The 22,900-nt window shown below is 55.3% G+C and overlaps 2 protein-coding genes across 12 annotated transcripts in view; one reads left to right on the forward strand and one right to left on the reverse strand.

The window, feature by feature from the left end:
- Positions 1–2,036, forward strand: part of SBF1 (SET binding factor 1) — a 28,421-nt gene extending 26,385 nt beyond the window's left edge. For 4 of the 5 annotated variants that reach the window (XM_061206018.1, XM_061206020.1, XM_061206019.1 and 1 more), the window contains 5 exons: positions 352–459; positions 555–766; positions 1,450–1,537; positions 1,608–1,739; positions 1,818–2,036. In XM_061206018.1, coding sequence (XP_061062001.1) covers positions 352–459; positions 555–766; positions 1,450–1,537; positions 1,608–1,739; positions 1,818–1,916 — 639 coding nt within the window. In that variant the 3' untranslated portion in view covers positions 1,917–2,036. Of the gene's footprint in view, positions 1–351; positions 470–554; positions 767–1,449; positions 1,538–1,607; positions 1,740–1,817 lie in introns of those variants that run through there. The other variant, XM_061206022.1, reaches the window with a different exon arrangement.
- Positions 2,037–3,173: 1,137 nt separating this feature from the next.
- PPP6R2 (protein phosphatase 6 regulatory subunit 2) overlaps positions 3,174–22,900 on the reverse strand; it is a 91,035-nt gene continuing 71,308 nt past the window's right edge. For 2 of the 7 annotated variants that reach the window (XM_061206391.1, XM_061206392.1), the window contains exons 11-24: positions 13,555–13,758; positions 12,152–12,216; positions 10,469–10,584; positions 8,986–9,071; positions 8,710–8,790; positions 8,301–8,398; positions 7,874–7,931; positions 7,677–7,801; positions 7,414–7,577; positions 6,924–7,095; positions 6,748–6,836; positions 5,974–6,136; positions 4,029–4,274; positions 3,176–3,956 (exon numbers count right to left, since the gene is read on the reverse strand). In XM_061206391.1, coding sequence (XP_061062374.1) covers positions 3,905–3,956; positions 4,029–4,274; positions 5,974–6,136; positions 6,748–6,836; positions 6,924–7,095; positions 7,414–7,577; positions 7,677–7,801; positions 7,874–7,931; positions 8,301–8,398; positions 8,710–8,790; positions 8,986–9,071; positions 10,469–10,584; positions 12,152–12,216; positions 13,555–13,758 — 1,719 coding nt within the window. In that variant the 3' untranslated portion in view covers positions 3,176–3,904. Of the gene's footprint in view, positions 3,957–4,028; positions 4,275–5,973; positions 6,137–6,747; positions 6,837–6,923; positions 7,096–7,413; positions 7,578–7,676; positions 7,802–7,873; positions 7,932–8,300; positions 8,399–8,709; positions 8,791–8,985; positions 9,072–10,468; positions 10,585–12,151; positions 12,217–13,554; positions 13,759–22,900 lie in introns of all 7 variants that reach the window. The other 5 variants (XM_061206397.1, XM_061206394.1, XM_061206393.1 and 2 more) reach the window with 5 other exon arrangements.

The raw sequence follows: 22,900 nt of genomic DNA on the forward strand, positions 1-22,900 counted from the left end.
GGCACGTGGGCTCAGTAGTTGTGGCGCACGGGCTTAGTTGCTCCACGGCATGTGGGATCTTCCCGGACCAGGGCTCGAACCCGTGTCCCCTGCATTGGCAGGCGGGTTTTTAACCTCTGCGCCAGCAGGGAAGTCCCTTGATTATATTTTTGATGTCTCTTCAACTGTTGTCTCCAAACACTGATTTTGCCCAATCCCTCCCCCTTGCCGCCTCCTCCTCCTCCTGGACAACAGTTATACATTCGTTAGATCTTTTCCCTGTCTCCTTTCCTACATCTTCCATCCTTTTATCCTTTTGTGTTCTAGTCTGGGTACTTTCTTCTGCGTAATCTCTCACTGATTCTTCTCCAGGAGCTGCAGCGGCTGGAGACAGAGCTGGGCCGACCCCCTGAGCGTTGGAAGGACGCCTGGGATCGGGTGAAAGCTGCCCAGCGCCTTGAAGGCCGGCAAGACGGACGTGTGAGCGGGGGTGGGTGTGGGGGGCTGGGGTGGGCTTGCTGCCAGGAGGAGGTGGAGGCCACCCCCCTGACACGGGCCCACCCTCCTGCCCCCAGGGCACCCCCAGCTCCCTGTTGGTGTCCAGTGTGCCCCACCACCGCCGCTCGCTGGGTGTGTACCTGCAGGAGGGACCCGTGGGCTCCACCCTGAGCCTCAGTCTGGACAGCGACCAGAGCAGCGGCTCAACTGCGTCCGGCTCCCGCCAGGCAGCCCGCCGCAGCACCAGCACCCTGTACAGCCAGTTCCAGACAGCTGAGAGCGAGAACAGGTGTGAGAAGCAGCTCTCTCTGCACCACGGACACCTCTGAGCTAGGGGGGCTCAACTGGGGTCCCAGGCAATTCTCAGATGGGTGGGGGGCAGGTGCCTTTGGGGAGCTTCTAGTTATTTCTTAGGTGGACTGATTTGCGGGGGAGGCCATGATGGTGGCCTGAGCCTAAGCTGTGACCGTTACTGGGGAGAAGCAGGTGGGCTTGGAAGGGGTTTGGGATATAGAACTGGTGACCACGGCCAGGCCACGGTGGCTGTGGAGGAGGAGAGGGACAGGGACCATGGGATACCTGTGAGGGTGGGCCCAGTGCCCAGTGAGGTTGGGGCAGCTTCCGGCAGGCTGCATGCCACCCTCTGGGCCTGGAGGGGCCACGTTGCCGCGGTCGCCTCCCCAGACCTGCCTGCTCCGTGTCAGGGGCCCCTGCTCTGCACGTAGGTCTGTTTCCCTGAGACCCTGAGGCTCTGGTGTGGGACCCTCCCGAGTGTCTGTGCTGTGACGGGCGTGAGGGGGACCTTTCTGGGAACAACCCCAGGCTTCTTCATGTTCCCTTGCCCAGTGCTCCGGGCTTGGGTCGATTTGGGGACAGGGACCTCGGTCTTGCTGCTGGGGCTGGCGGGGCTGGCGAGGCGGGGCTGTTGCCGGGCCTTGATGGCTGTTCTGGCCGGTTCTTCTGCAAACGCAGGTCCTATGAGGGCACCCTGTACAAGAAGGGGGCCTTCATGAAGCCCTGGAAGGCCCGCTGGTTTGTGCTGGACAAGACTAAGCACCAGGTGAGTGGTCAGTGGGCTGGCAGGGGTAGGGAGTTGAGGGAGCCCTACCCTGACCTCCTGCCCTGCTCAGCTGCGCTACTACGACCACCGAGTGGACACAGAGTGCAAGGGCTTCATCGACCTGGCGGAGGTGGAGGCCGTGGCGCCTGGCACTCCCACTCTGGGTGCCCCCAAGACCGTGGACGAGAAGGCCTTCTTTGACGTGAGCTGCGGCTGGGGGACGGGGGGTGCGGGGGGGCGGCCCGCGTGGGGCCGTGGAGTCAGTGTCCCGTGTCCCCAGGTGAAGACGACGCGTCGTGTTTACAACTTCTGTGCCCAGGACGTGCCGTCAGCCCAGCAGTGGGTGGACCAGATCCAGAGCTGCCTGTCGGACGCCTGAGCCCGGCCCTGCTTGGCGGCTCTGCGTCCAGTCGTTACAGACCACTAGGGGTGGGCAGGGCCCCCCGGCCATGTTTACAGCCCCCGCCCTTGACAGTATTGAGGCCCCGCCCCCAAATGTGTGTACAGCCCCCCACCCCTGCCCCACCCCGCCCGGCCAGCTCTAACTTATTTTGGAGCCCTGGCTGAGCACCCGCCGGGAGCAGCCACGGTACAGCCCTCGCGGTGGGCCTGTAAATATCCCTCCTCCCGCCCTGTCAGCGTGCTGGCCCCGGCCGGCCAGCCGCAGACAACCTGTTCCTAGAACCAGAGTCTATAAAGAGCGCTAATGACACACCGCACGCCTGCGTCTCCTCCGTGTCCTGGGGCCGGGGTGGGCAGCGGGGGCCAGCATCACCAGGCTTTTGCTTGGTGCCCGGCCACCCATCCCTCCAGGCCTCAGAGGCGATCCCGGGGCTGGTGCAGAAGGCGCCACCTAGAGGTGTGTTGTGAAGAAGGGGGTACAGGGGAGGTGGCCCCCAGGAAGCTGTCCGGAGTCCAGACATGCTGGTCCCTCCCTGGTCAGATGAGTGTCAGTCAATGGGATAGGATGGGATGGATGGAGGAGTGGGACGGGGCCTGAGGAGGGGGAGACAACACCAAAGCGGGTGGGCTCTCTGGAGAGCAAGGGTGCTTGAGGACTTGACATGGGGGGCTTATGTATGGGGAGGTGGGTCCCCAGGGACCCAACGGCCTCCGTTATGGGCACTTTGCTCCAAACGCCTGTCTCTGCCTCTCCCCTGGGGTCCTGACCATCCTCACCCCGCCCCAGTCTTGGCTGTAATGCGGGTCACTCTCCCATTCAGACGTGAGTCCCACCCAGGCTAGGGCCTCACTCGCAACGGGTGCCAACCAGGGGCAGGGCAGGGCCGGGTGGGCAGCAGGTGGGGTGTGTGGGGCAGAATGTGGCACCGCGGAGGCTGGGAGAACATCCCAGAGTGGTCGGGGTGGCGGCCACAGCTCCTGGTCAGAGGGGCTGGTGGTGCGGGGGGGCCCGGCCAGCAGCGGCACCCGTCAGTGGGAGCCAAGGCGGGGCTCACCCAGGTCCTCCCTGGGCCCACGGACAGCCGTCGGGCTGACATTCCTGTTGCCCAGGAACCTGTGGGTTTGGGGTCCCTGCCCAAGACTCAACCCCCAGGCAGAGCTCGTTTCACAAAGAAAAAGCAGCTCAGTCTTTACTCAGGAGTTGACTCAAAGACGGGCCCGGGGGCAGCAGACGACCCCCGCTGCCAGCCAGGTTGGGGATCCAGGGCCCGCAGCGTAACAATACGCGGGTCTGTCAGTGAGAATAACAACTTTTATTGGGAGTCGTGGGGTCTGGGTGCCCTGTCAGGTCATCAGAACAGTAACATGAGATACCCCGCCCTTCCCGGCAGGTGCAGGGTAGCCCCCAACGCCCGGGCACTGCTGGGCCCTCCGCACCCCGTCCTGCACGCCCGTGGCCAGCTCCTGCCAGGCGCCCCCCACTGCCCACTGCGGACAGCTTGCCAGGCTGTGGGGGGCTTGTTTTTTTTTAAGGCAGTCAAGTTTGCAGCCTGGCTCAAGGCCAGCTCCCAGGGCCACCGGGCAGCTAAAACCCCGTCTGGCCAGCCCAGCTCCAGACCCACATTTGTCCCCAGAGTCTAGGAGACCCTCTCCTGCGCTAGATTAAAAAGTGCAAACACGTGGCTCTATCCGCGTTTGTTAAAAAATGGATAAAAACAGGCTCAGAGCCTGTGGCGCAGGCAGAGCCCCTGTCTGAGGCCTTATTGCTGTGCGTGGGGCTGGACCCTCAAGGCCCACCCGGAGTCAGGCAGGAGAAATGCAGGCTGGGCCGTCTGACTGGTTCCAACTGCCAGCTTTACCAATGCAGCATTTATTTTAAAATTAAATTAAATTAAATTAAAAAAGACAAACTGTGTCACCAGGTAGTTTTCTTGGTTGGGGCGCCAAGGCTGGGCGGCGGCAGCATCACACGAGGCCATTTAAGGCGGCTCCCGCGGGCGGTGGCCCGTCAGTCTGCCTGCGGGGGTGGGTAGGAGTCGCTCAGGGAAAGGGTCCCCACCCAGCCCCTCCCCTGGTCCGACCTGCTCACCTGTCCTTTGTCACCATCCCCAGGGTGGCCGCTGTGGAGACAGCTGGGCCAGCTGGGGCTGCAGGGGTGACGGCCGCGGCCAGCACAGGAGAGACTGCTGGGGTGGCCGGGGCGGGGCCGGCGTTGCCTGGTACTGTGGTGGCCGTCACGGCAGCCTCGGGGAGGACGGCCCCGACTGGGGCAGAGGTCACTTCCACAGGCGCAAGGGAGGCCAGGTCTGGAGGTGTGCTGGTGGCGCACTCAGCCCTGCGTGGCAGACAGGCTCCGGTTACTGGACCACCTCCGGTGGGGCTCCACCCTGCAGGGTGGCCCAGGCCCCTCTGCCACCCCAAGTTCCAAACACGCCAGAGACCGCCTGTCAGTCCACCAAAGCGCTGAGCCTCCTTCCCAGCAGCACTCATCCCGGGCATCCCGTCCCCCTCGGCCCCCTCCAGACGGCCCTCGCCACACCCCCACCCCAGTCTGGAACATGCCGCTTAGGTGCTCCCAGCAACCCTCCCTCACCACTCTGTGGACCACACAGGCCCAGGGCCCTTCCCTGGACACCTCTCAGGCCACGTCTGTCCACAACACTCCCGCCCACACCTAGAAAGGCTGAGAGCAGGAGGCAGGCGGCCTCGGGACACCCAGCCCTGGCACTCAGCTCTGGTCTGGGGCCCGGAGAGCAAGCCCATGGTCCCCCCACCAGCCCACACCTGCCCAGCGCCTGCTTCTGCTGTGTGATGTCTCCTCCAGCCTGGCACTGACCCTTGCGAGCCAGTGAGGGCAGAGCCTGGAGACAAGCCCCGCGTGTCCACCCACAATGGCCCAAGGCTCGTGAAGACCGCAGGCTGCGTGAAGACCACCCCGAGAACCAGAAGGCTTGCTTTCAGAACATCAACTGCTTCTTGGAGCCGGGTGGGTTTTTTGGGGAACGGGGAGTTAGGAAGAGGAAAAGGTTTTAAGAATTTCGATGACTCTTAAGCTTCAAGAAGGAATCAAACCGTTTGGGAGCCTCGTGTGCACCTTTACCCCAGCGCTGAGGTTCTCCCCAGGCCCAGGCGTCAAGCTCGCCCCACCCTGCAGCGGCGGCGTGACCCGCCCCTCCCCGGACACGCACTGCGCAGCTTGACCCTGCTCCCTCCAGGCTGTGCCCACTGCCGCGAGCCCCAGCGCAGGGCGCCAGCAGGGACAGGCGTGCCCTGGGGTCCTGGGAGCTGGACTGGACCCCCAGCATCAGCAGGGACGCTCCAGGGTCACTGGGTGGGGACCTCACAGGAACAGCACCGTCACTCTCTGCTCCTCGTCCCCTCGTGGGGGTCTGGCCTGGCCCCCCGGCCCCCCGGGCCCCCCCAGCCCCTTCAGGCCTTGACCCCAGCACCACCTTCTCCCTCACGTCCCACCAGCCCTCCTGCCCTGTTCCGTCTTCACCACATGCGGTTCCTCACGCTGCCCACCCGCCCCACCCACCCAGCCAGGAGGCATGTGTCCACCAGCCGATCCCAGAGGCCTGGACCTTCCCCCTGGGCGCAGGGGTGGGGTGTGCGGGTCAAACCTGCAGGGAGGACAACCTGGGTCAGGGCCCCAAGCAAAGTCCCGAGACACCCCTGTCCTACCGGTCCAGCGTGATGGACACGTGCGTCCGAGGCGCCCGGCTGAGGTGGGCGCAAGTCTGGAACTAGGCACCCGCCCCAGGAGAGCGGCAGCTCCAAAGCCCACCTGGAACCCCAAAAGCCTGGCCATTCTCTCCGATGCGGCCTGAGATGGGCTGGCCCCATGCTGTCTCAACGACCACCCCAGCTTCCGCTTGGACGAAGCAGTGTCCCTCCTGTCCAAAGCTGGCCTCCAAGGAGTCGTGGGGCCATCAGGGCAGGAGGGTTGGCCTGCTCCCAGGCCAGCAGAGTGCTGGGGACAGCCAGACCTCCGTGTGCACCCGGGGGCCCCCCACCCAGCCTGTCCTGCTCACCTGGGGATGAACACGGGCGGTGGGGGTGCCTCCCGACCGGGGCCCATCCTAACAGCCTCCGAGGCGACAGCCACCTTCTGCTTGTCCTCACGGCCGCTGGAGGCCACCAGGGGCGCCTTCCTGGCAACACATGCGTTCCAGGCACCCGGAGCGGCCGGGCCAGCTGCAACACCGGGAGCCGGCGACACCAGGTGAGGACAGAGGAACCAGTGCGGCGCACGCGAGAACTGCAGCCTGCAACTGGCGACAGACCTGTCCCCCACACCCCCTGCCGCGTGCGTGTGACGTGCACGCGTGCGTCTATGAATTCACAGGAACTTCAGGAGGAACGGTCCTCCCTGCAGGGAGGGCCACCACTCAGCCTTGCGGCTTCCAAGTCCCTCCCCGTGTGGCCCTGATACCCTGGGGGGGCTTCCAAGCCCATCTGACAGGGAGCTCAGGGCCAGGGCCCTAAACAGGTCCGAGGACAAGCACTGGGGTGGCACGGCGCACATGTGTGATCCACACCTAGAAGGCGGCCGGGCCTGGGGAGACAGGCTCTGCCTGGGGTCCTGGCAACACAGACGGGTGTGGGCTGGTCGGACCTGTGCGCTGAGACCAGCCCAAGGGCCTCGCTGGCCGTCCTGTGCCTGGAGCCGGGGCCCCGCCCCTTCCACACACCCACTCCAGTCCCCGCATGTGGCGCAAACCCCAGCATCACCAGGGCAACACGGCGGCCCTGAGGTCTCGGCCTCCCCCTCCCGCCCCCCTGCCCCTGGGGCCGCCCCTACTCACGGGTTCTCTCTGGGCCCCGGTTCAGGCCACCCTGGGCATCGCCATGACCTCTGTCCACGGGGGAGCTGCACCTGGGCCCCGACTCAGAGCTGCAGACAAGGCCAACTCTGAGCCCACGCCCAGGAGACCCGGCCGCCAGGCAGCCGGGGCCGCCCCCCGTCCCAGCCCTGCCTCACCAGCAGAAAGGCTGGAAGTCAGCGAACTTGGCCCAGCCTCTCTCCTCTGCAGCCGAGGCGCTGGGCGCGCTGGCCGCCCACACACTGGAACCCACATCCATCGCCACTGCCGGGGCCAGGCCCGAGGCCGTGGAATTCACCGGCTCATCAGACACCGTCCACGGGGCGCCTGCTGGGGGAGACGTGGTGTCCAGGCCCCACAGCAGTGGTGCGGGTGTGCCTTCCCCCACGGTACTGGGGGACACCCGCCTCTAGCCGTGACGGCGTGGCCACGAGTGACTGTGACGGGGTGGGAGACCAAGGGCTGAGCGTCACCACAGTCAGGGGCATAGGAGCGTGTTTGAAAGTGTGTGCCGGGGGGGGTCAGTGGGCATCAGGCCCACGGCAGCCCAGCCACGCACACACACAGGCCAGGGCACCAAATCCTCTGTCCCCCATGTTCCCACCCAAGCCCCTTGCCCGGCCCGCACCCTGTGGCCCCATCATCTACCTTCTGAGCCACCCTCAACACGAGGACCTTCCTTCTGGACGGCAGCCCGAAGGGTGCCCGCCCGAGCCCCGTCCCCGTCTGCTTCCGAGCTCTCCTCCCCACCTTGACCTCGGCGCTCCTGGCCGTCCTTCTGGCAGCTCTCCGAAGCGTGAGGGCCCCCGAACCTGGGGGGAGACCCACGGTCAAAGCAGCCCTTCCCACCCACCCAGGGCGCCACGGCACGGCTGAGACAGGGCTGGTGCCCATGTGGCGCCCAGGCCCACCTGGCCCACCTGGCTCTGGTCACTCGGGCCACACAGTGTGTCTCCTCGTCCTCCCAGAGGTCGTCGTCCTCATCGAAGGGCTGGATGTGGTCACTGCAGCAGGCCTCAAACAGAGTGGCACCGGGCTGCAGGAGAGCACACGTGGGCCACATGGCCCCCACACCCGGCCACCCCCAAGGGGCACCCACGGGACTCACGCTGTCCTCGTCAGCGTCGACGCTGAAGTTGATCTCCGCGATCCTGTCAAATGGGGCGCTGCGAGGACAACAGGGACACCGTCAAGTCCCACCAAGAGGGAGAGAAGGAGGAGGCAGCCCACCAAGGGAGGCAAAGGCAGGGGCGGGGGGCCAGGGCTGCAGGCCAAGCCCGGGTGGGTGCACGGGCTCCCATCCCCCACCTCCGGATGGGCAGCCAGGGGTGACTCCCACCCGGCTGCTCTGCCTCCCCAGAGGGCGTCTCCAGGCCGTTGGGTCACACGTGGCTTCCAGCTGAGGAAGTGGTGTGATGGCCCCGAAGGCCAGGCAGGCTGAGCCACAGGCCAGGGACCTGGTCACACCAAGCAGAGCCTGGCTCCCTCCCAAAGGCAGGAGGGTGGGGCAGGTGGGCACGTCCCACTGGGCTCACTTGACGCTGTCGTCCTGCTCAGCAAACTCCTCGTCACTGAAGCCAAACTGGTCCACGAAGGTGGCCGTCATCTGCTGGACCTGGTACTCGGAGAAAGCCTGGGCGACAGGACCCCGGCTGCTCTCAGGAAACCCCCCGGTACTTCAGTGGCTTCTCCCAAGTCCTGCCCTCTCGGCTGGGTGCCCGCAGGCAGCCACGTCCAAACAGCCTGTGACTCTACCTTTCCATTCGCCTACCACGTCCCCAAGGGTCTCATCAATGTCAAGTGGCCCTGGGGGCGCCCCCTGCAGGAGCGCGGGGATGAGCGCCTCCCCCGGCCCCGCCCGAAGCTCTGGTGACGCGGGCAGGACACTCTCGAGGCCGAAGCGCTGCCAAGAGTGTGGGGATGAGGGGGCCTGGCCTCACGCACCTGCTGAAGGGACAGCTCATTAGGGAAAACGCCCTCCATGTCCTCGTCTTCACTCGAGGGGTGAAGATGGTGGGTGCTAACCTGAAACGGCCAGGGTGGGCGGGCATGAGCCGGCATCCGGGGCCGTGCCGACCCACCCTCCCGGTGCAGGGCGCACCAGGTCTCGGGCACCAGGAGTCCCGCGAGCCCAGGGCGGGCAGGGACCAGGGGGAGGACAGCGCTCTGCCCAGAGGGCCACAAGGGCCCCCACTCTCGGCCGGCCTGGGGCCTGCTCACCAGGTCCACCGCGTTCCTGCGGTTGGCCTCCATCAGCGTCTCCTCCACAAAGCTCTCCCAGCGCCCGCGGCAGTCCGAGGGGAGCCCTGCGGGGAAGGCTACCCGGTGAGCCCTTGGGATGGAGCCAGCGGCTGCATCCTGGTCCCGCGAGGGCTCACAGGCCGACCGGGGAGCCCCAGGGACACAGGAACCACGGGGCACAGTCACGTCCCTCTTGGCCTCACAGGCCCAACCCAGCAGGCCTGGGTGTGTCTGTTTCTCTGGGGAGGTCGGAGCCCAGAGACATTCACAGTCCAGAAGGAGAGAGCTTCACGCTCGCCCCCAACCCCACAGCGGGCTGTCCTGGGTGCGCACAGGTGCCGATGGGCTGGGGGCCAGACCCCAGCCCAGACACCACTGACCGAGAGCACCCCGCTCGGGTCAGAAGGCCCTGCCCCCCCCCCGAGCCTCCTGGCTCACAGCTGCTCCGGGACCACAGGGGGCCACGGCCAAGGTCACCATGGGGGCAACTAGGCAAGGGCACGGGGGCGGGGGGCCATGGAGGCCACGCCCACTGCATGACCAACTGGACGTCTGCGGGGCAGCTTCCCCAGCCCAGGACAGGGACAGACCCAGCACCTTCCCTGCCTGCCCCGGGCTCAGGGCACCACGGCCCCCAGAGGGGATGGGGACCACCCCACCTCGACAGCACACACAGCGCTCAGGGGCCCCTCAGACAGAGCTCACTCCCGTTCGCTGTTCACTGAGCACACGCGCCCCCCCCCCCTCCCCCTTGGCCAGCCCTGTCCTCAGGCCCCCACACAGCGCGGGGGACAAACTGTCTTGGCTGTGAGACCAGCATGAGCCCCCAAGTGCCCTCAGGGTCCCAGCCTCTGTGGGTCGCCACTGTCCATCACCCTCAGGCCGCCCCGAGCGCCTGCCCCTCCTGCCACCCTAGCACGTGCAGCTCCTCCCCAAGAGGCCACACAGGCCCTTCTAAGCTGCCCGCCTTCTTCCATCTGAACCGAGACCCCTCGGGCTCTCCCCAGCTCAGGCCAGAAAGCCCAGTGCCTGGGAGCTGCAGACTGGGTGCCCAGGATGTGCGAGGGCTGGGAGGGGGCATGGGCGGCGGCCCCCCGGTCGGGGCCCCGGATCGCAACAAGGAGGCCCGGGGGTATGAGGGAGAGAAGGTCTGGCCAGGGTGGCCTCTGCTCAGGCCCTGCGGCCGCTCTTAGGACACAGAGGCCCCCTCGCCAGGCTCCCCAGATGAGCCACGAGCTCAGAGAAGAGCCGGACGGTGGGGCAGGAGTGCAGGCGTTCGGGCAGGCGCGGGTGGTCCAGGGCACAGAGGAAACTGCCGCCCAGGCCCAGGCCCAGCTGACAGGACAGCCCCCGTGGGAAGGTGGGCCAAGTGCCTGGTACCAGTGCTGGTCCCGTCCACTGAGGGGCCGAGGGCAGGGGCAGGGCACCTCGGATAGCGACACCTGGGCCTGGAGGCGCTCACCTCGGAGGACCTCGCTGACCTGGGTCTGCACGGGGCCCCCCTCCAGGCTCTGCACCACTGCGTTGGCGATCCGCGTGAGATGGCCCATGTTCCCGCGCCTCATGCCACCCGCTGCCCTGAAAGAGAGGGTGGCGTCAGGGCTGCCGCCGGCCCTTCTCTGCGGTGCTTCCACCCGGCCTGGCCTCAGCTCTGCAGCCTCCCGGGGGCCTCCTCCCCGCGGCCCCCACTGCCCTGCGAATCTGTCTCGTGGCCTCCCCTGCAGACTGCTTGTTTTTGGAGCACCTGCTCCGCACCAGCGTCACTCCACTCCCCGCCTAGAAGTGAGATGGGCATTCGCTGCTCCCACTCCGCGCAGACCACAGGCCTGCAGACCCGCGCCCAGTTGGGGCTGCGAGTGTTGACCAAGCGCGCCCCGAGCCCCCAGAGAAGACCGAGGATGGACCCAGGACCCGGGAGTGGGCAGAGCAGCAGGGGCAGTGGCCTGGCTCCCGTCCACCTGCACGTCCCACACGGCCGCAAACACATGGCTCTCCCTCAACTTCTCATCTCTCCCACACAGGACCCAACAGAACAGCAAGTTTTCAGATCCCTGATGCACTAGGAAGAGCATCAGATGTAAGACTTTCGCACATCTGTTACAGAAACACAGCCCTTGAATCCCAGAGTGGACAGCACTTGCTTTCAACAGTGTTCTCTCTCTTCAGAGCCTGACGACAACCAGAGAGGAAGCGAAGGTGGTCCTCAATCGGTGGGCCCACCCGGCAGAAGAAGGGGGTCAGGAGAGACTGGGCGGAACTGGCCCAGAGGTGAAGCTGGGCTGAGGGTGGAGGCCCGTGAGCAGCTGTCCAGGTCGCAGAGAACTGCGCTGAGGCCGCGGCCTGCAGGCATCCAGGCTCACACGGCCGTCCACGGCTTACTATGGCCCAGGGACCCCTCGGTGACAGCAGTGAGCCCTCCCCTGACACAGGCACACACACGTGCACCAACACGCAGAACACACAGGAGCAGATGCGGCACAGGACCCCCTGGGCACTAGGCACACCGGCCCCATCTTGCTTGTTGCTACTTGGGAGCGGACGCAGATGTGTGGATTCAGTAACAGCAGGACAGAAGGGATGAACTAGGTGAGGTCGCAGAGCTCTCCCCACCTGCCCAGAGCAGCCCCTGGTAGGGCAGAGTAGGAGCACAGGGGGGCCAGGGCTGCCCACTGGACCCTGCAATCACACCAGGGACCTGGGCAGTCAAGACTTTCAAGCAGGAGGTGACACCACCTGCTGGTTTCAGAAAGATACCAGCTTATCATGCAACAAGAGGACAGATGGGGCAAGAAGCAAGCAGAAAGTGGCCCTGATGCTCTTTCAAGGGTTTGAGTCTTCAGTAAGAGAAGTGGCTGGAGACTGGGATGGGGACGTGGGAGGATTCGGGACACAGTGCAGGCACAGGATTGGGGTCTCCGCTGATGGACGGGCAAGGAAGAGGGTGAGGGGCCCACGGAGCCAGGGGCTGGGGTGTGCAGGCCACGAGGAGCAGGACCAGGACCACAGCCCAGGCCGCGTTACCCTGCCCTGCGCCCCGGCCCCGCCAGTAGCACTGCAGCTGCTCCCGCAGCGGTGGGACCCTTCCTTGAAAACAAACCCTCCATGGCAGCCCTGGAGCCCCACGCCGAGCCCCAGTGGTCCTTACTGTGTGTGGTCATTGGCTTCCCAGGCCTCCAGGATCCTCTGGACCAGGCAACAGTTCTGGAACAGCTGGCAGACAGGCGGCATGAGTCAGGGCCAGCAGGGCTGCACACTCCCCTCCACCCACCCCTGAGTGGGCTCAGCAGGCAGCAAGCTCACACATCAGCCCCAAGTTCGCTGTGGGCAGTGACAGCATTACAGCCCAGCCCTGTGGTCCCCATCCGACACCCAGGCCGGCACTGCTCAGGGTCGTCCACATGGAGACGGGGGTCAAGTCAGGACATTCTCATTCCCCGCAGTCTCCCGGCCGGTCGTGTACTCCCCCTCGGGCCACTCTCCTGCCTTTTCTGTCCAGGAGGAAGGCCAGCGGCCCCAGGGCTCACTTGCTTCCAGGCCCTCACCACAGGCAGCTTCCCGCACCTGGAGTGTTTGTTCCGGGCCCCAAATCGCATGCCCACCCGTGTGTGGCCTAACCCTCTGAGTGAGGGTCCCTTGCTGGCCTGCATGGCCGCCGCACACGCCCATCCCCTGTGGCTCTCAGCACTGAAACCGCCCGCTCCAGGCCATTTACCCCCTTGGCTGTGTTCCGGCTCAGGCCTGCAGGTGCGGCCCTTCACGACCCTCTCCCAGGCCTCTGACCAGAGACCTAGGGGCCCCGTGGCCAAGCCCCTCCTGTCTGAGCCTTGCAGCCACCTGGGGGTGGGGGGCAGAGCTGACCCCCAGGGCCCCGCATGCATAGGTGGGCTCCTCGGCTTGGGGACCGTCTGTGCCACGTGCTCCACCCACGTGCTGCTTCCTTCTTCCTTCCTTAGCAAACATCCACTAAGGCCGACTCCCTGCAGGCCCCGCGCGGCCGCTCAGGATGCCTCTTGCTCGCGGCCCCCGGGAAGGGCAGCCCCAGGGGGTCTCCGCACAGTGTGCTCCGGTGAGCGGGAAAGCGTCAGGGAAGATGCGGGCCGTGCAGGACACCCACACTTTCCAGAGGCTCAAATCCCAGAAAGTCTTCTTGTGACAACTGGCCATGTTCACGCCTCCCCTGGCATTTTCCCGGCACGGCATTCACACCATGACGGGGCTGCTCGCCCTCAGGCCTGGAGGAGCTGACTCGGGGGCAGCAACGGGGCTTCTTCCACACCCCTCCCGGGCCCTCCACTCGACCAGCTCTGGGGCCCTGGCAAACACGGACACCTTCCTGGTGATTTCCCACCTCACGGGTGAAAGGAGAGCAGCGCACCCGTGTCATGGGAGGATTAGAGGAGAAAACACACGAGGGCCCAAAGCAACGTTAACGTCCTTATGGTCTGGGTGGGGTTCAGCTCACGCAGCAACACACAGGATGCACAGGACACGCAGTGACACACAGGACATGCAGGACACAGCTACACGCGTGACACTGGCTGGACTTACGTGGGTCACCATCGTGCTCTCAGGGCGGCTGGCGGCAGACTGGGGGGTCTCTGGGTCCCCGCTGGAGGGCAGAGGCTCCACCCCGCCCTCAGGTCCACTGGCCATGGCCCTGTCCTCCCGGGCAGCGTGGGACAGGATGGCGGCTATGCACAGCTCCACTTGCAAGTGCAGGAAGTTATTCCAGGCGTACTTAACAAACAGGTCCTGGGGAGAGAGAGGGTGAGGGAAGCCCCGTGTCCTGGCAGGCCGAACGTGAGGGGCCCTGCTGCCCTGCCCACCTCACACGCAGCAGGGGCCACAACTGCCTGCACCCCACACCCTCTGCTGCCTACATGGAAGGAAGCGGGGTGTGCAGGATGGGGAGACGGGGCTGGGGAAAGGGGTGTAGACTCCAGCCCAGGATATAAGTCTGGACCCTTCTTTCCCGCTAGGGAGTGGGGAGCTGGATAAGGAAGGAGGCCCGTCTGCCTGACACAGCTCTCCTCCCCCACAGAAACACAGTCTCCAGTCTCGGCTTCACCTTCTCTGCCTGTGTGACTTTGGGTGACACTGGAGGTGGCTTCATCCATGCTGCCTCGTCTTCAACAGTGAGACCCACCTCCCAATAAAGAAACACCCATACCAGTTGCCTCAGGCCAAACAACCAACAGGGAGGGAACCCAGCCCCACCCATCAACAGTCAAGTGGATTAAAGTTTTACTGAGCTCTGACCACCACAGCAACAGTCAGCTCTACCCACCACCAGAGCCTCCCATCAAGCCTCTCAGATAGCCTCAACCACCAGAGGGCAGACAGCAGAAGCAAGAAAAACTATAATCCTGCAGCCTGTGGAACAAAAACCACATTCACAGAAAGACAGACAAGATGAAAAGGCAGAGGGCTATATACCAGATGAAGGAACAAGATAAAACCCCAGAAAAACAACTAAATGAAGTGCAGATAGGCAACCTTCCAGAAAAAGAATTCAGAATAATGATAGTGAAGATGATCCAGGACCTCGGAATAAGAATGGAGGCAAAGATCGAGAAGATGCAAGAAATGTTTAACAAAGACCTAGAAAAATTAAAGAACAAACAAACAGAGATGAACAATACAATAACTGAAATGAAAACTACACTAGAAGGAATCAATAGCAGAATAACTGAGGCAGAAGAACGGATAAGTGACCTGGAAGACAGAATGGTGGAATTCACTGCTGCAGAACAGAATAAAGAAAAAAGAATGAAAAGAAATGAAGACAGCCTAAGAGACCTCTGGGACAACATTAAACGCAACAACATTCGCATTATAGGGGTCCCAGAAGGAGAAGAGAGAGAGAGAGGACCAGAGAAAATATTTGAAGAGATTATAGTCGAAAACTTCCCTAACATGGGAAAGGAAATAGCCACCCAAGTCCAGGAAGCGCAGAGAGTCCCATACAGGATAAACCCAAGGAGAAACACGCCGAGACACATAGTAATCAAATTGGCAAAAATTAAAGACAAAGAAAAATTATTGAAAGCAGCAAGGGAAAAATGACAAATAACATACAAGGGAACTCCCATAAGGTTAACAGCTGATTTCTCAGCAGAAACTCTACAAGCCAGAAGGGAGTGGCATGATATACTTAAAGTGATGAAAGGGAAGAACCTACAACCAAGATTACTCTACCCGGCAAGGATCTCATTCAGATTCGATGGAGAAATCAAAAGTTTTACAGACAAGCAAAAGCTAAGAGAATTCAGCACCACCAAACCAGCTCTACAACAAATGCTAAAGGAACTTCTCTAAGTGGGAAACACAAGAAAAGAAAAGGACCTACAAAAACAAACCCAAAACAATTAAGAAAATGGTCATAGGAACATACATATCGATAATTACCTTAAACGTGAATGGATTAAATGCTCCAACCAAAAGACACAGGCTTGCTGAATGGATACAAAACCACGACCCATATATATGATGTCTACAAGAGACCCGCTTCAGACCTAGGGACACATACAGACTGAAAGTGAGGGGATGGCAAAAGATATTCCGTGCAAATGGAAATCAAAAGAAAGCTGGAGTAGCTATACTCATATCAGATAAAATAGACTTTAAAATAAAGAACGTTACAAGAGACAAGGAAGGACACTACATAATGATCAAGGGATCAATCCAAGAAGAAGATATAACAATTATAAATATATATGCACCCAACACAGGAGCACCTCAATACATAAGGCAACTGCTAACAGCTATAAAAGAGGAAATCGACAGTAACACAATAATAGTGGGGGACTTTAACACCTCACTTACACCAATGGACAGATCATCCAAAATGAAAATAAATAAGGAAACAGAAGCTTTAAATGACATAATAGACCAGATAGATTTAATTGATATTTATAGGACATTCTACCCAAAAACAGATTACACTTTCTTCTCAAGTGCGCAAGGAACATTCTCCAGGATAGATCACATCTTGGGTCACAAATCAAGCCTCAGTAAATTTAAGAAAACTGAAATCATATCAAGCATCTTTTCTGACCACAACGCTATGAGATTAGAAATGAATTACAGGGAAAAAAACATAAAAAACACAAACACATGGAGGCTAAATACGTTACTAAATAACCAAGAGATCATTGAAGAAATCATAGAGGAAATCAAAAAATACCTAGACACAAATGACAATGAAAACACGACAATCCAAAACCTATGGGATGCAGCAAAAGCAGTTCTAAGAGGGAAGTTTATAGCTATACAAGCCTACCTAAAGAAACAAGAAAAATCTCAAGTAAACAATCTAACCTTACACCTAAAGGAACTAGAGAAAGAAGAACAAACAAAACCCAAAGTTAGCAGAAGGAAAGAAATCATAAAGATCAGAGCAGAAATAAATGAAATAGAAACAAAGAAAACAATAGCAAAGATCAATAAAACTAAAAGCTGGTTCTATCAGAAGATAAACAAAATTGATAAGCCATTATCCAGACTCATCAAGAAAAAGAGGGAGAGGACTCAAATCAATAAAATTAGAAATGAAAAAGGAGAAGTTACAACAGACACCGCAGAAATACAAAGCATCCTAAGAGACTACTACAAGCAACTCTATGCCAATAAAATGGACAACCTGGAAGAAATGGACAAATTCTTAGAAAGGTATAACTTTCCAAGACTGAACCAGGAAGAAAGAGAAAATATGAACAGACCAGTCACAAGTAATGAAATTGAAACTGTGATTAAAAATCTTCCAACAAACAGAAGTCCAGGACCAGATGGCTTCACAGGTGAATTCTATCAAACATTTAGGGAAGAGCTAACACCCATCCTTCTCAAACTCTTCCAAAAAATTGCAGAGGAAGGAACACTCCCAAACTCATTCTATGAGGCCACCATCACCCTGATACCAAAACCAGACAAAGATACTACAAAAAAAGAAAATTACAGACCAATATCACTGATGAACACAGATGCAAAAATCCTCAACAAAATACTAGCAAACAGAATCCAACAACACACTAAAAGGATCATACACCACGATCAAGTGGGATTTATCCCAGGGATGCAAGGATTCTTCAATATACGCAAATCAATCAATGTGATACACCATATTAACAAATTGAAGAATAAAAACCATATGATCATCTCAATAGATGCAGAAAAAGCTTCTGACAAAATTCAACACCCATTTATGATAAAAACTCTCCAGAAAGTGGGCACAGAGGGAACCTACCTCAACATAATAAAGGCCATATACGACAAACCCACAGCAAACATCATTCTCAACGGTGAAAAACTGGAAGCATTTCCTCTAAGATCAGGAACGAGACAAGGATGTCCACTCTCACCACTATTATTCAACATAGTTTTGGAAGTCCTAGCCACGGCAATCAGAGAAGAAAAAGAAATAAAAGGAATACAAACTGGAAAAGAAGAAGTAAAACTGTCGCTGTTTGCAGATGACATGATACTATACATAGAGAATCCTAAAAATGCCACCAGAAAACTACTAGAGCTAATCAATGAATTTGATAAAGTTGCAGGATACAAAATCAATGCACAGAAATCTCTTGCATTCCTATACACTAATGATGAAAAATCTGAAAGAGAAATTATGGAAACACTCCCATTTACTATTGCAACAAAAAGAATAAAATATCTAGGAATAAACCTACTTAGGGAGACAAAAGACCTGTATGCAGAAAACTATAAGACACTGATGAAAGAAATTAAAGATGATACCAACAGATGGAGAGATATACCATGTTCTTGGATTGGAAGAATCAATATTGTGAAAATGACTATACTACCCAAAGCAATCTACAGATTCAATGCAATCCCTATCAAATTACCAAATTACCAAATCATCTTAAAATTTGTATGGAAACACAAAGGACCCCGAATAGCCAAAGCAGTCTTGAGGGAAAAAAACGGAGCTGGAGGAATAAGACTCCCTGACTTCAGACAATACCATAAAGCTACAGTAATCAAGACAATATGGTACTGGCACAAAAACAGAAATATATATCAATGGAACAAGATAGAAAGCCCAGAGATAAACCCACGCACCTATGGTCAACTAATCTATGACAAAGGAGGCAAAGATATACAATGGCGAAAAGACAGTCTCTTCAATAAGTGGTGCTGGCAAAACTGGACAGCTATATGTAAAAGAATGAAATTAGAACACTCCCTAACACCATACACAAAAATAAACTCAAAATGGATTCGAGACCTAAATGTTAAGACCGGACACTATAAAACTCTTAGAGGAAAACAGGAAGAACACTCTTTGACATAAATCACAGCAAGATCTTTTTTGATCCACCTCCTAGAGTAATGGAAATAAAAATAAACAAATGGGACCTAATGAAACTTCAAAGCTTTTGCACAGCAAAGGAAACCATAAACAAGACAAAAAGACAACCCTCAGAATGGGAGAAAATATTTGCAAACGAATCAACAGACAAAGGATTAATCTCCAAAATATATAAACAGCTCATGCAGCTCAATATTAAAGAAACAAACAACCCAATCCAAAAATGGGCAGAAGACCTAAATAGACATTTCTCCAAAGAAGACATACAGATGGCCAAGAAGCACATGAAAAGATGCTCAACATCACTAATTATTAGAGAAATGCAAATCAAAACTACAATGAGGTATCACCTCACACCAATTAGAATGGGCATCATCAGAAAATCTACAAACAACAAATGCTGGAGAGAGTGTGGAGAAAAGGGAACCCTCTTGCACTGTTGGTGGGAATGTAAATTGATACAGCCACTATGGAGGACAGTATGGAGGTTCCTTAAAAAACTAAAAATAGAATTACCATATGATCCAGCAATCCCACTACTGGGCGTATACCCAGAGAAAACCATAATGTCAAAAAGACATGCACCCCAATGTTCATTGCAGCACTGTTTACAATAGCCAGGTCATGGAAGCAACCTAAATGCCCATCGACAGACGAATGGATAAAGAAGTTGTGGTACATATATACAATGGAATATTACTCAGCCATAAAAAGGAACAAAATTGAGTCATTTGTTGAGATGTGGATGGATCTAGAGACTGTCATACAGAGTGAAGTAAGTCACAAAGAGAAAAACAAATACCGTATATTAATGCATGTATGTGGAACCTAGAAAAATGGTACGGATGAGCCGGTTTGCAGGGCATAAATTGAGACACAGATGTAGAGAACAGACATATGGACACCAAGGGGGGAAAACTGCGGTGGGGTGGGGATGGTGGTGTGCTGAATTGGGCGATTGGGATTGACATGTATACACTGATGTGTATAAAACTGATGACTAGTAAGAACCTGCAGTATAAAAAAACAAACAAACAAAACAACTAATACTAAACTTTCATTGGGTTATTTGTATAGAAATATGTTAATATAAATGTTTCAGACATTACATGAAATTTCTAAAAATCTTATATGTTCTGGTATAACATTATAAGTCATAATTCTAGTTATTACTTTAAAATGTATATCTCAGAAATTAAAAAAAAAAAAAAAGAAAAAAAAAGAAACGCCCATACCAGATGGCTTCACTGGAATTCTACCAAACATTTAAAGAAGAATTAACAACACCAATCCTTCTCAAAGTCTCCCCAAAAAACTAAAGGGAGCACTTTCTACCAAATTCAGTCTGTGAAGCCAGCACTGCCCTGACACCAAAGACATCACAAGAAAAGAAAATTACAGACCAACATCCCTTAAGAACACTGAGGCAAAAATTCTCCACAAAATACTAACAAACTGAATTCAGCAGCATATTAAAAGGTCAAATACAATATGACCAAGTGGGATTTATTCCCAGAACGCGAGGATGGTTCAACATATGAAAATCCTTCAAGGTAATATACCACATTAAAAGAATGAAGGACAGAAACCACATCATCTCAACTGATACTGAAAAATCATTTGACAAAATTCAACACATTTTCTGGATAAAAACACTTAATAAACTAGGAATAAAGGAAACTTCCTCAACATGGTGAAGGGCATCTATGACAAGAGCACAGCAAACATCATATTCAGTGGTGAGAGACTGAAAGCTTTTCCTCTAAGACCAAAAACAAAGAAAGGATGCCCCTTTCGCCACTTGTATTCAGCACTGCACTCGAAGTTCTAGCCAGGGCAATTAGGCAATAAAAAGAAGTAAAAGGCATCAAAACAACAAGAGAAGCCACCGCAGAGATTGGTTCAAGATGGCGGAGTAGAAGGATGTGCTCTCACGCCCTCTTGCGAGAGCAACAGAATCACAACTAACTGCTGGACAGTCATCGACAGGAAGACACTGGAACTCACCAAAAAAAGATACCGCACATCCAAAGACAAAGGAGAAGCCAGAATGAGACGGCAGGAGGGGCGCAATCACAATAAAATCAAATCCTGTAACTGCTGGGCGGGTGACTCACAAACTGGAGAACACTTATACCCAGAAGTCCACCCACTGGAGTGAAGGTTCTGAGCCCCACGTCAGGCTTCCCAACCTGGGGGTCCGGCAACGGGAGGAGGAATTCCTAGAGAATCAGACCTTGAAGGCTAGCGGGATTTGACTGCAGGACTTCGACAGGACTGGGGGAAACAGAGACTCCACTCTTGGAGGGCACACACAAAGTAGTGTTCTCATAGGCACCCAGGGGAAGGAGCAGTGACCCCATAGGAGACTGAACCAGACCTACCTGCTAGTGTTGGAGGGTCTCCTGCAGAGGCAGGGGGTGGCAGTGGCTAACCGTGGGGATAAGGACAGTGGCAGCAGAAGTTCTCGGAAGTACTCCTTGGCGTGAGCCCTCCCAGAGTCCATTAGCCCCACCAAAGAGCCGAGTAGGCTCCGGTGCTGGGTCGCCTCAGGCCAAACAACCAACAGGGAGGGAACCCAGCCCCACCCGTCAGCAGACAAGTGGATTAAAGTTTTACTGAGCTCTGCCCACCAGAGCAACACCCAGCTCTACCCACCACCAGTCCTTCCCATCAGGAAGCTTGCACAAGCCTCTTAGATAGCCTCATCCACCAGAGGGCAGACAGCAGAAGCAAGAAGAACTACAATTCTGCAGCCTGTGGAAGGAAAACCACATTCACAGAAAGAGAGACAAAATGAAAAGGCAGATGACTTTGTACCAGAGGAAGGAACAAGAGAAAACCCCAGAAAAACAACTAAATGAAGTGGAGATAGGCAACCTTCCAGAAAAAGAATCCAGAATAATGATAATGAAGATGATCCAGGACCTCGGAAAAAGAATGGAGGCAAAGATCAAGAAGATGCAAGAAATGTTTAACAAAGACCTAGAAGAATTAAAGAACAAACAAACAGATGAACAACACAATAACTGAAATGAAAAATACACCAGAAGGAATCAATAGCAGAATAACTGAGGCAGAAAAACGGATAAGTGACCTGGAAGACAGAATGGTGGAATTCACTGCCGTGGAACAGAATAAAGAAAAAAGAATGAAAAGAAATGAAGACAGCCTAAGAGACCTCTGGGACAACATTAAATGCAACAACATTCGCATTATAGGGGTCCCAGAAGGAGAAGAGAGAAAGGACCCGAGAAAATATTTGTAGAGATTTTAGTCAAAAACTTTCCTAACATGGGAAAGGAAATAGCCACCCAAGTCCAGGAAGCACAGAGAGTCCCATACAGGATAAACACAAGGAGAAACATGCCAAAACACATAGTAATCAAATTGGCAAAAATTAAAGACAAAGAAAAATTATTGAAAGCAACAAGGGAAAAACAACAAATAACATACAAGGGAACTCCCATAAGGTTAACAGCTGATTTCTCAGAAGAAACTCTAAAAGCCAGAATAGAGTGGCACGATATATTTAAAGTGATGAAAGGGAAGAACCTACAACCAAGATTACTCTACCCGGCAAGGATCTCATTCAGATTCAATGGAGAAATCAAAAGCTTTACAGACAAGCAAAAGCTAAGAGAATTCAGTACCACCAATCAGTTCTACAACAAATGCTAAAGGAACTGCTCTCAGTGGGAAACACAAGAAAAAGACCTACAAAAACAAACCCAAAACAATTAAGAAAATGGTAATAGACATACATATCGATAATTACCTTAAACGTGAATGGATTAAATGCTCCAACCAAAAGACACAGGCTCACTGAATGGATACAAAAACAAGACCCATATATATGCTGTCTACAAGAGACCCGCTTCAGACCTAGAGACACATACAGACTGAAAGTGAGGGGATGGAAAAAGATATTCCATGCAAATGGAAATCAAAAGAAAGCGCGAGTAGTAATACTCATATCAGATAAAATAGACTTTAAAATAAAGAATGGTACAAGAGACAAGGAAGGACACTACATAATGATCAAGGGATCAATCCAAGGAGAAAATATAACAATTATAAATATATGTGCACCCAACATGGGAGCACCTCAATACATAAGGCAACTGCTAACAGCTATAAAAGAAGAAATCGACAGCAACACAATAACGGGGGGTCTTTAACAGCTCACTTACACCAATGGACAGATCATCCAGACAGAAAATTAATAAGGAAACACAAGCTTTAAATGACACAATAGACCAGATAGATTTAATTGATATTTATAGGACATTCCACCCAAAAACAGCAGATCACACTTTCTTCTCAAGTGCACACGGAACATTCTCCAGGATAGATCACATCTTGGGTCACAAATCAAGCCTTGGTAAATTTAAGAAAACTGAAATCATATCAAGCATCTTTTCCGACCACAACACTATGAGATTAGAAATGAATTACAGGGAAAAAAACGTAAAAAACACAAACACATTGAGGCTAAACAACACGTTACTAAATAACCAAGAGATCACTGAAGAAATCAAAAAGGAAATCAAAAAATATCTA

Source organism: Eubalaena glacialis, chromosome 11, assembly GCF_028564815.1.
Source record: "Eubalaena glacialis isolate mEubGla1 chromosome 11, mEubGla1.1.hap2.+ XY, whole genome shotgun sequence".
In the NCBI taxonomy this organism is placed as follows: domain Eukaryota; kingdom Metazoa; phylum Chordata; class Mammalia; order Artiodactyla; family Balaenidae; genus Eubalaena; species Eubalaena glacialis.